The sequence below is a fragment of the Rhinoderma darwinii genome, chromosome 3 (assembly GCF_050947455.1).
Source record: "Rhinoderma darwinii isolate aRhiDar2 chromosome 3, aRhiDar2.hap1, whole genome shotgun sequence".
NCBI lineage: Eukaryota > Metazoa > Chordata > Amphibia > Anura > Rhinodermatidae > Rhinoderma > Rhinoderma darwinii.
This window is the reverse complement of record NC_134689.1, coordinates 264,691,877-264,704,908: the sequence shown is the minus strand read 5'-3', so window position 1 is coordinate 264,704,908 and position 13,032 is coordinate 264,691,877. Positions and strand designations below refer to the sequence as shown.

Sequence of the window (13,032 nt, the reverse complement as noted above, 5' to 3'; positions counted from 1 at the left end):
TCTGACACTTGGTAGCTAATCTTTCCAACTAGAATTTGGCCCCTAATCTCAAGAGCTTCAGCTGGTGGAAGAATTGTTTATTCACATGAGCTCCCTGTGGAATCTATTTTCAATTATTCCATTTTCTGATGTGAGGCACGAGGTGTGATGAATTTTGAATGTGCCTCACATTAATAGTAATTAACCCCATTATGTTTCTCAGTCATAATGGGTTAAAGTGTAAGGTACGGATAGTACACAGGCAGTTGTTAGGACATACCTAAGTATGCCCTAACAGGAAATATGGTCAGACAGCCCTGGGGTCCTTCAATGGACCCTGGGCTGTCTGCTCATATATGGTATGTCCCTCAATCGCGTCACAGGGATTTCCTGTGACGTGATCCAAGGGGCACCCCCCTTCTCATTTTCCCATTGAATGCTGTGGTCAGGTTTGATTGCAGCATTCAGGAGAATAGCGGCGGAAAGGAGAGGTTTCTCTCATCTGGTGCTGTGTAATACAACAATTGCCCCGCTTCTGACAAGTGCACGCGGTCAGCATGAGGTGATACGGCTGGTGCTGCACTAATGAGCGGCGGCGAAGGCACTGAAGACAGAGAACATAGGGGTGTTTTGCAGTGCATGAAAAAAAATAATGAAAAAAATTTGATATCCAATAACCCAAGAAATTTTGTGGACCGAATGTCACACGGTGCTATCCTAGTAATTAAAGCAAAAAAGCAAAAAACAAAAAAAAACCTCTAGGATATATCAGCACTCACATGGGTATGTAGTAAAAATAAATAAATAATTTTATTAATTAAGTAGTTAAAAAAGGGGAAAAAAAAAGTCATATCACAGACCAATTCCCATGAGGAAATAACACTGATATTACAAATAACAGTTCATGCAAATGTGACCAGTAAATGTCATCACCCAAAAATACATGGAAACAAGGTCACATAATTTGTATAAACATGTCCAATGACAACATATATGCAGTGCACAATTGAAGAGTAAATATCACCCTTTTAGAACAAGGAGGACGTAAGCACACTAAGCCTGTCTGACATATGGAGGGTTAATGAAGTAGAGGAGCCAGGTTATAGCCAGCAAGCAGGAGTTGAAGATAAGCGTGTAATCTACTCATCTGGTTACGAGATCGTCAGTCCAGAATTCATCTGTTTATCACTCACAAAGACTTGCTGTGACTACGTGGAGACGAGTATTTTCAATAGGGTTTCCTGACCCATAGCAGGGCTCCCAGTTGTTTGGGAGTAAGTCTCCCTCCTCACTTCAACTTGAGGTGATACGGCTGGTGCTGCACTAATGAGCGGCGGCGAAGGCACTGAAGACAGAGAACATAGGGGTGTTTTGCAGTGCGTCTGCCATGTTCTCTCTTCAGTGCCGGCAATCATTAGTGCAGCTCCGGCCGCATCACATCATACGGACGGCGCGCACTTGTCAGGACTCAGGAACAGGGCAATGGCTGCATTACACAATCGCAGCCCCGCTCTAACAACATTCATGTGTTACAATGCTAAGCCGAGCGTCCGCACAGCTCAGTATCGAAATACATGAGATTACGGTATCGAATATTTTGAGGGTGCACGGTACCGAAACAGTATCAAAGCTTCGATGCATCGTGCATCCCTACTAAGAATATTACTGCAATATTTACGTCAAAGAAAGCCTGGATAGGATTAAGGTCAACTAACCTGTAATCCAGATATATGGCAAACATTATTAAAGAAATCTGATTTTAGGACAGCAAGCTGCTCAGCAAGAGTTTAAATACTATAAAAGCATAAAAGATTATAGTACATAATATTCTAAATGGCAGAGAATTTAATGACCAGATGGGGAAACCAAGCAAAGAGTGCCAAGGAAAAAGACACATGAAGTAATAGAGTACTGGCATTCAAAAGAGCTGAAAAACAAGAGCATTTGAAGGATAAAAGAACAAATCTTTGCTCAAAGCAAGTTTGGAGATAATATCACTAGCCAAAAAAATACTTATAAATCCAGGGATTGTGTTGTAGATTAATGTTTTACAGTATGAACAAGTCACATATGGCTGAGCGAGCAACTTTGTGTGTTACATATTGAGGACAGTCTGGCCTATGATTGACTATAGAACAGCAACATTCGTGAGCCACATGATTGCCAAATTTTCTTAAGCACAGACAAAAATGGATCAGCCCATAACACCAGTTGCCTCCATGAGAAGTAAAGCACAATGAAAGAAAGAATAATGAGGTAATTCTTATTGCATTGGGCATTGCATTGGGCACGCTGATTCAGTGTGGCTTATCCGTGTGTGACTATCAGATGCGATTTCCATGCAGAACCCATGTCACTTCTATTATTTCCTCAATATGGATTTTACCAATTGCGGCAGAAATTCTGCACCATATGAACTACTGATTCCCATTGAAAATAATCCCTAGACGACTTAAAGGTTTTTTTTCTCCCACAATTAACATTTATCGCCTATTCACAGGATAGGTGATAAATGTATCATCGCTGGGGACCCTCCACTGGGACCCCAGCGATCTCTAGAACGGGGGTCCTGACCCCAGTTACTCCTCACTGCACAATCACAATTAGGAGGATTTTGAATGGAGCGGAAGGTGAGCATGTGTGCTTCCGCTCCGTTGAATGTCTATGAGGCCGATGAAGTCAGTTGAATGTAGCGTTCGACTGTTTCCGTTAAGTCCCAAACAATAAATGGAGCGACGGACGCATTTTAGGCCGGCACCCACCTCACTAGGGGGGGTGTAGTGAGGAAAATCTGAGGGTTCAGGACCCCCTTCTCACGTTCAATGGCGACCCCAGCGATCAGAGAATTATCACCTATGTATTTATTATACATACACACACACACTGTCCGAATTCAGAGCTTAAATGGTTATTTCCATCTCAGACATTTATGGTCTATCCACAGGATATGCCATAAATGTCTGATAGGTACGGGTCCCAGCTCTGGAACCAGCACCTAAATTTAGAACGGGGGTCACACAATCCCTGTCCCGCCTGGAGAGGTGGTTACGCATGCACGTGTCTCTCTCTATTATGTTACGTAAAAGATAAGCAGTGCTGTGGATATGTCAAATGTCGGAGATGGGAATAACCCTTTAAAAATTAATAGTTTATACAGAATAGGAAAATTACATTTGAAGATTGGAAAAACCTCTCCTGACAGTCATCATTTCACACATTCAAAGACTGCAAAATCCTCAATTTACATACATATAATCTATTAGCAGGGAATGATCCGATTATCCTCTGCTAGGAGTTCCTGAACAAATCAGACAATTGCTCAAAGGTTCTGTGTAATATCGCAGAAGATTTCTTCGTAGTAAAAATGCTGCCAGACTAGTATTTTCAATACAGAAGTGTTTTGGCTTCACCCATACACCGAAATCATGATATATGGGTGTTCCATATGAACAGCCACCATTGTTAACAATGTCCCGCCTCGAACACTAATCAAAAATTATTGGGCTTTGTGTCATCCTAGTGCTTATCGGCAGCAACAATAAGCTAAATGAACACATTTATAGACTTTCATACCTATACATTTATTAGTAAGAACAAAAAAATAGACATTTAGGAAGACACCCCTTTTGTAGTCAATTGTATTTAATACTGAAGTAGAATTTGATATTATTGTGCATAACTAAAAGGTAGCCAAATTATGTTTATTAAAATGAGTTACTAGAGATCATTTTAATCCCAGCATAAAGCAATGGCCAGTGCATCTGCATTTACGCTGTAGAGAATATGGCCCAGATCTCCCCATGCCAATTTCAGCACCACTTCAATACTATGTGGCAAAATTACTACATGGCTACAAATTACTATGTGGAAAGAAATGACTCAATGGCAAGATGATGGTTGTAGAGATGCACTGAATATCTGTTGGCAAGCGCATGGTATGACATTTATAGTGCATAGTAAGGTTCCTACATGTTATGGGCATTATTTTGGGTTGATGGGGCTTCTTCTGTACCCTCAAATGGGTTACAAGATGAAACTCAATGAAGTTTCATTTCACATACACTATATTGACATATGTATTCGGACACACCTCTTAATCATTGAATTTAGGTGTTTTATTTAGTCCCATTGTCAGAGGCGTAAAAAATCCAGCACATAGTCATGCAGTCTGTCTTTACAAACATTCGTGAGTGTATGGGTCGTTCTAAAGAACCCACTGAATTCGAGCGTGGTACTGTAATAGGATGCCACCTTGGAAACGAGTCAGTTTGAGAAATTTCTTCCGTCCTAGATATTCCACAATAACCTGTGAGTGATAATATTGTAAGGTTGAAGTGTTTAAGAACCACAGCAACTCTGTTACAAAGTGTCAGAACACGTAAAGTTACAGAACGGGGTCACCGAGTGCTGAGGCGCATAGTGAATAAAAGTCACCAATGCTCTGCTGACTCAATAATTGCAGAGTTCCAAACCTCCTCTGGCACAAAAACTGTGCGCCGGGGGCTCCATGGCATGGGTTTCCATGCCCGAGCACCTGCAAGAAATCCTTATATCACCAAGCAAAATGGCAAGCGTCGGAGAGGTGTAAAACACACCGCTACTGAACTCTTTTGCGGTGGAAACGTATTTTGTGCAGTGACGAGTCACACTTCTCTAACTTTTGATGGACAAGTCTGGATTTAACAAATGCCAGGAGACTGTTACCTGCCTGACTGCATTATGCAACTGTAAAGTTTGGTGGAGGAGGGATAATGCTATGGGGTTGTTTTTCAGGGGTTGGCCTAGGCCCCTTAGTTCCAGTGAGGGGAAATTTTAATGCTTCAGCATACCAAGACATTTTGGACAATTGTATACTTCCAATTGTGTAGTAACCGATTGGGGAAGGCCCTTTTTCTGTTCCAACATGACTGTGCCCTAGTGCACAAAGCAAGGTCCATAAAGACATGGTTTGGAGAGTTTAGTGTGGAAGAACTTGACTGGGCCGCACATGGCCCTGACCTCAACCCCATCAAACACCTTTGGCATGAACTAGAACGGAGATTGCCAGCCAGGCCCTCTCGTCCAAAATCAGTGTCTGATGCTCTTCTGGATGAATGGGCAAAAATTCCCATAGACACTCCAAAATCTTATATATACACACACAAAAAAAGAACAGGGAGTCATACACTATTTATACATGAAAGTAGAAAATCACAAATTTTATTTTATCACAAAAATGGGGTATATAAAGTATACAGGAGATACAAACTAGATTGACTGTATAAAGGCTACACAGAATGGACAAATATCACAGTGGTGCATACATAACACATAGGTAGGTTACGATCATTAGAATATGTGATATTAATTACATAAACATCTGGCCATAAGTTACCCTATCTAGGACATGTATAAGGAGAAAAGAACATAATGCAAAACTTTGTTCAGGATTGTGGAAAGGAGTTTACATATCCACAAAATAGAAGAACAAATATAGTATCTCTATAAATCAATGTAAATTGGGGCAAAAAAGAAAGTCAGCATGTGTGCCAAATGGCAAAAAGTTGCTAAATCACCTGCCACTAACAAAAAGGCCCTAACCACGGTACATCTGTTTCTATATGTATGTATGGTGGTTAGGGCCTTTTGTTTGTGGCAGCTGATTTAAAAACTTTTTGCGGTTTGTCCATATATTGTATGTCTGGGCACCTTTATATAAATTACCGGTATGCGTAGTGTTATAGAAATAAACGAATTAATGTAAATGTCCACAATTCAACACTGCAAAACCTTTTAATTACACCTTGGGATATGTTCACACGCAGAGTCAAAAACTTCTCAAAATACGGAGCCGTTTTCAAGGGAAAACAGCTCCTGATTTTCAGACGTGTTTTTTTGTGCCACTCTCGATTTTCGCTGCGTTTTTACGGCCATTTGTGGAGCTTTTTTCAATAGAGTCTATGGAAAACGGCTCCAAAACTTCCCAAGAAGTGTCCTGCAATTCTTTTTCGCGCCCGTTTTGTTACGCATAACAAAATTCCGCGAAAAACGCTCTGTCGGAACAGAACGCCGTTTTCCCAGATGTTTGGAGGCATTCTGCTTCCGATTTTTCGGCCGTTTACAGCCCGAAAAACGGCCGAAAATAGGTCGTGGGAACATACCCTAATAGTATATTCACACGCAAACGCAAAATACGTCTGAAATTACGGAGCTGTTTTCAGTACTCACGTTTTTCGCGGCGTCTTTTATGGACGTAATTGGAGCTGTTTTTCATTGGAGTCAATGAAAAACGGCTCCAAAAACGTCCCAAGAAGTGACATGCACTTCTTTGATGCGGGCTTATTTTTGCCCGCCGTCTGTTGACAGCGACGCCTAAAAAATACACCTCGTCTGAACAGAACATCATAAAGCCAATTGCAAGCCATGGGCAGATGTTTGCAGACGTAATGGAGCCATCTTTTCAGGCACAATTCGAGGCGTAAAACGCCTGAATTACGTCTAAAAATAGGCCGTGTCAACATACCCTTACGGTTCATGGACACTGCAAAACCTAACTAGAGTCCCTATGAGTCTATATTACGTACTTGTAGGCACTCCATCTGCGGCCATACAGTATGGTGCCTATATGAGACACTGTATTATCCCCCAAGAAGGAATGCAATGACTCTACACTATCGCTCACCACGATTTTTATAATTCCATGAGACAAAACCTCTTTGTTCCACCGTATAAAACATGAGGAACACGGAGGTATAGTATGGGTAGGTGAACTGTAATACAGATTCATACTACACAGATCTGTAATGCGTTCATGTGAATGAAGACATATAGATATATAGGACACACTCACACACACACACACACACACACACACACACACACACACACTAATATGTTTCCCTTGGACATCAGACTGGTTTAGCACACAATGTAAGACTAAGATTCAAGGAAAAGCCTGGGAAAACCTTTATCGTGAGGAGAACATCATAACAAGTAAGAGCAGTCAGCCAAAAATTGATGAGCAGCCTTCAGTAATCAATAGAAGATAATGAATCCAACGCTGACCCTGATGGACCAGTGTGGATTCATTATAATGGACCTTAGGAAGTGGGATATAATATTAAAATCACCAATGTATTTTTGCTGTCACTGTATAATCCATCATCCAAATTAGTTATTACGGTGTAAACCTTGCTCTTCAGCAGCAGCACATTTTGCTTTGTAAGTATCCAGAGATATTGCTAATTCTGAGCACAGCAGGAGCCCTCTCACCGTTCAGCTGAGAAGCACATTTTGGAGGTGACAGACTACCCAACCGAAGAGTTAACAAGTCCAGCAAATGCTGACGACACTCTAATTAGAAAGAGAAAATGGACAGCAAAGGAAATCTTTGGCATCTCAAAAGATATATTAAACTAATTGAAAGCTGAAATTTTATAGAAGTTTATATAAACTAATGCAGCAAAAGACGCACAGGGACCTTTAGAACATGTTGGTGTTGAAGAAGAGGTTATTCTATTTACATAATGCGTAACATAATTCTGGGGCTCTGTTCACATCTCGTTTGTGTCTTCCATCGGAGATATACCTTGAGAGTATTTCCCACCATATACCTCCAATGGAAGGCTCCAACGTATGCCACTGCATAGGCAAACGTCAACCATAAGGTCCATTTGTTTTACTGGATGCCTCTGTGTGGAATAGTGTAACTAATTGTGCTGTGCCAACTCATACCGCCCTGATGTATGCCAAAAAGATGTATGGAGCCCTTTTAGATACAAATACATTGAATTGAAAAATGAATAAATTTTGGAAATAGTCTTAATTAAAAATGTCCTATTGTTTTGTGTCTACAGCTCCAATACATGCCTATATGTTTCTATGGTAACAAACAAACAAACAAACAAACAAACAAACAAACAAACAAACAAACAAACAAACAAACAAACACAGTGTATTCTGATCCTGCAGTCATACTTTCTTTCATCTGTCCCCTAATTCTTGCTGATCTATCAATGAAAGGCAATACGACTGCCGGTCCAGACAACACAGGGTTTGTCTGTTACCATGGAAACATATATGCCTGTATAGGTGCTGCAGACACAAAATAATTGAAAAATTGATGATTAAGTTGAATTAAAAAAGAAATGTTTGGGATGGTGGACATAGCTGTTAACTAGATGCCGACACAGGACGAGCGGCAGGTACTTAGCGTATTAGGACGAGCATTCTCGTTCTATGTGACAGCCAGTGTCCACGCGCAATCAGGAGCGGGTCAACGGCTGTAATAAACAGCAGCTGCCCCGGTCTAACCTCGGAGAGAAGAGAAACCTAACTTGTATGGCCAGACAGTCTAGGGTCCATTGAGGGATCCCAGGGCTGTCTGACCATATTTCTTGTTGTTAGGGCATACTGAGGTATGCCCTAACAACTGCCTGTGTACAATCAGTACTCAGGCTAATGTACTGGCATATAGATTATAGTTAAAAAAATAAAAATGAAAAGTCCCTCTATGGGATATAAAAAAAAATAATAATAATTAATGTTAAATAAAAAAAAATAGTAAAAAATACATAGAAATACACTTTTTTTTTACAATGAATAAACGTTTTAAAATAGAAGTCCCAAAACATTGCCACGACCATAACAACCTGTACAACAAATGTATAACATTATTTATGATGAAGAAAAAACAAAAAACTGCAGCGGAACTGCTTTTTTTCTGCATTTTTGCCAAAATAAAAATTTATATAAATTAAACTATAATGTATTTGTAACAAAAAATGGTACCTACACAAAGTACCCCAAAAACAAAGTCTCATACAACTACGTTGTACAAAAAAATTAAAACGTTATGAGCATCGGGATGCAATCGGGATGAAATATAAAAAAAAGTGTTCTGTCCTCAAGGCCAAAATTGTCCATGTCCTTCAGATGTTAAATTAAATGTCCAGCTACTGGGAACCCAAACGATTAGCTGTAAACTGAGGGGAAATCTGGCAAGTTTTTTATTCTTTTGCAGCGCCACCACAGGGGATCTGAGGCATTACACAGTTCCTATTGAAACCAATGCACTGTCTGTAAAATGGGCAGTCCTCTAGAGCTGACTAATAGGTAAGGATCCAGAACAGGGAATTCTCTTCTCTTATCCATGTCCAACAATATTATTATAGATTTTCTGAATATTTCTAGTATCATTTCTTGTATATAGGAAATTTAATTTCACTAGACAACCAGATAATGGGTCACAATAATGAAAATTCCTGCAGTCAAAACCGTGTCAGAGCTGTAAACTCACAAAATCTTTACCTTCATTGTGTTCCAGAACTTATATCCAAATATCCCAAAAAGGGTTAAAGACCGTGCAGGAAATTTGAATTTCGTAGAGGCTTATAAAAATTTTAAGTGGGTATTAAATGAGGCAAGATAAGAACACTAACTGGAGAAATACATCATAACACCATGCAATATAATCACTGCATCCTACAGCAGTGTTTATACAAGACATTTTCATTTATGAATGTAAATGACACTAAGGACTATCTCGTCATTAATAATTAAACCAATTTATTCCGGATCTTAAGCATTTTACAAGAGGAAAGCTTTTAACCTTGCACTTTTTAAGCTCCTATGAGATATAATAAAGGAGAAATAAGGAGACCGTTTTAGTAATTCTATATTTTACCTTGTAAAATGATTAAAAAAATATCGGTACAAAAATGTAGTTATGTATTGGGCATGTAATTATATACGCTATATGTACATGTCATTTTAACCAATTTGTCCTTCTCAACCTCTACTGTCAAATGTTTGCACACACACATTTTATATACACATATATATATATATATATATACACACACACAAAGCATCAGTAGATTTGCTTACCTGCCATCATTTTCTGAGCTTCATATGGCTCCATATAGCCATCATTCTCAGTCACTATTTCTACAGTTGTTTGGCTTCCAGGGCCTTGTTTAGCATCAAATGGGTCTGCATAGTCTTCAAGGATGATTACCTAAAACAAAAGTATGGGAAGTTTAATATTTAGGGAAACATACAGTATGTGCATTGCAAGGTATCAAGAAATTAATAGTAGTGCAAGTCCCTTAAAGGACACTCTAGGCAAAGCTTATACACTTTGTGATGCGTAGTCCAGTTCTCAGGAAGTGGTAATGATACAGAGATCCTCTTTTTTCGTTTTCTTTGAACCCCGGTATCGTGCACCACCCTTATCAGTTTTTCTTTGAAGCTAGGTTGATCTCATCACTACCATTATACACAAGACAGATGGGTGTAACTTTGTTATTTTGTTACAACATAAAAAAATAACAAAGACATCAAAGATGACCTTTCAAAAAAAATTGGAGTTGTCAATTGTAATTTTTAAGCAAAGACTCAAATTGTTGGCCTATTATATACTAACAAATTCTGCAGCCACGTATGTTAGACTTGTTCACATTTATCTTCTGGAGGTCTGAATGTGTCAATCAAAAACAGTTTAAGTGCTGGTGGCAATTATTGATCCACACCGCAAGCACTTCTGCTCAAGAACCACATAGGGAGAGTAATGGTGGTCCCTCCCTAAGCCAAGAAAAAGGATAAAAGGACATGTAACTATTATTATTTTTAATAGCATGCTTATGTTGTGGGTCAGGTTGGGATTCAGTAGGTGACTGGAGATTTCCAGCTGGAGTTTTCCTTTTAAATATTTCCAATGGAAGAACGTCCTATGATCACTGGGTCTAGTATAACATTTCTGGAGAATTCAGTGATAAAGTTTGTTTTCAGAAGTCTAATGGTTTTTACATGTTAAAATGTTAACAATTTTAACATGTAAAAACCATTAGAAAACACACACACACACACACACACACACACACACACACCTCTTTTCAGGAAGTCTCACTTTTCGGAGCTCAGGAAATTATAGCTCTCACACAAAAAAGATAGAAAGAAAAATGATGAATGTGAATAGTAAGAATGTTTTAGAGTTTTTAAAAGTTTTGGAATGGTCAGGAATAAAACGTCAAAGGATCCAGCATAAATCAACTGATTACTGGACTACCGATTCAGGATCAGATTCTAGCTATGGAGAAGAAGTGACCAGGCATGGTCCGTTGATGGACATTTCCACCAGTTCTGTAATTGAGGGGAATAATAACCCTTTAGGAGGAGCATCAGAAGGGGTCGTCAAAGGCAGAAGAGGCAATTATGCAGGAGTCAAGCGAAAGCAGGTCTCTTGGAGACAGTAAGAGACTGCTCTTCTAATAATGTAGTGTCTATATCTGATTTAGATGTACCTGTTTCTACCAATGTAACAACTGTGATTAATCTGTCCGATCTTATTTTGACTCCAGATTGTCTGTCTCTGCTTTCAAAGGGCTTTAACTACTGTATTAATTCTGAATTTGATTATACTAAATTTGAAATAGATCTTTATAAATCAATACGTAAGATGAATTTGCATCGGGTTTTTTCTGGTCATGTTTCTGAAAAGGTGCCTCCTATTGGAGAAAGGAAAGTTACTGTGGGTATTCTTGGCTTTAGTTTAAATGATAATTTTTCTGCTGAAGATAGAAAAATGTTACATATTTTAATGGATGTCCCTATTGAAGAAGTGGATTGTGAACCACAATCGTACAATATTGAGAAGTTTCAGGGTGGGAGACCATCCACCTTTAACCCTCCTTTACCTGCCGGTTCACAATTAGATTTATTTCAAAAAGAGGTTTTACGTGATGTAAAATGCCTCATTTATCCTTCAGCCATTCCCAATCTATCAGTAGAGGAAAGAAAGGCATTGAAATGGTTAAGTTCTAATAATAATGTTATTTTAAAACCGGCAGATAAAGGAGGGAATATAGTGTTACTGTCCAAAGAATATTATATTCAGGAGGCCCATCGCCAGTTAGATGACAATTCGGTCTATGAAATCCTTAAACAGGAACCAACTTCATTGTACCTAAGGTTATTGAGATCACTATTGAGAAAAGGGGTTGAGGGTGGTTTCTTTTCTGAAAAATTCGGAGAGAAATTAATTATACCATTCCCCAACAGACCATACTGGTATTTCATCCCAAAGGTACATAAATCAATGGAATTCCCCCCGGGCCGCCCCATTATAGCGGGAATTGGATCAGTTACTGAGCCACTTTCACGCTATTTGGACTGGGTTATGCGCCCATTATTAAAGAATATTCCTTCCTATTTACAGGATACACAAGATTTCTTGTCAATAATTATGGACTTTGGTTGGCAAAAAGGATTCAAATTGGCTAGTATTGACGTCGAAAGCCTATACACCCGTATCCCTCAGGATGCCGGTGTACAGGCCGTTAGACGTCAATTGCAGTATACTAAAAGTGATCATGCGTTTATTGACTTCATATGTGAGGCATTACAGTATGTGTTGAGTCACAATTCCTTTCAATTTGATGACATCTGGTATCGACAAAAGTCGGGAACGGCTATGGGTACTCCCGTAGCTCCGACTTTTGCGAATTTATTTTTAGCGGACTTTGAAGAACAAATGATATACAATCTTTCTAATCCCTATGCCAAATACCTACAGCTATACCTGCGTTATATAGACGACATTTTTGTAGTGTGGTCTGGTACCCAGCAGGAGTTTCTAGATTTTGTAAAATACCTGAATGCAAATTCATCAAATATGAGTTTTACACATAAATTTGGTAATCAAGAAATTGAGTTTTTGGATGTATATGTAACAATAGAGGAGGGAGCAATTCAGACTAAAGGTTATCGAAAACCTACAGCCACCAATACATTGTTGCGGTATGATAGTTATCACCCTAGACATATAACTAAATCTTTACCTTATGCTCAATTTTTACGTCTAAGACGAATTAATAGTAGTGATTTGACATTTTATGAACAGGCAGATGAGATGAGTCAAAAGTTGGAAGCAAGAGGTTATCCGGTACAATTGGTAAAAGATGCTTTAAATAGAGCTAGTGAAACTAAACAAACATCGTTATTCCATCATAAAAAACATAGTCGAAAAACTCTTATCAAAAAAGATCAGAGATTTGTTCTATCCTTCGGTTATAG

The 13,032-nt window shown here is 39.0% G+C and overlaps 1 protein-coding gene across 2 annotated transcripts in view; it reads right to left on the bottom strand.

Moving 5' to 3' along the window:
- The window catches only part of SHF (Src homology 2 domain containing F), a 272,777-nt gene that overhangs the window by 173,412 nt on the left and 86,333 nt on the right, over positions 1–13,032 (bottom strand). For both annotated transcript variants that reach the window (XM_075857869.1, XM_075857870.1), the window contains exon 2: positions 9,847–9,976. In XM_075857869.1, coding sequence (XP_075713984.1) covers positions 9,847–9,976 — 130 coding nt within the window. The remainder of the gene's footprint in view (positions 1–9,846; positions 9,977–13,032) is intronic.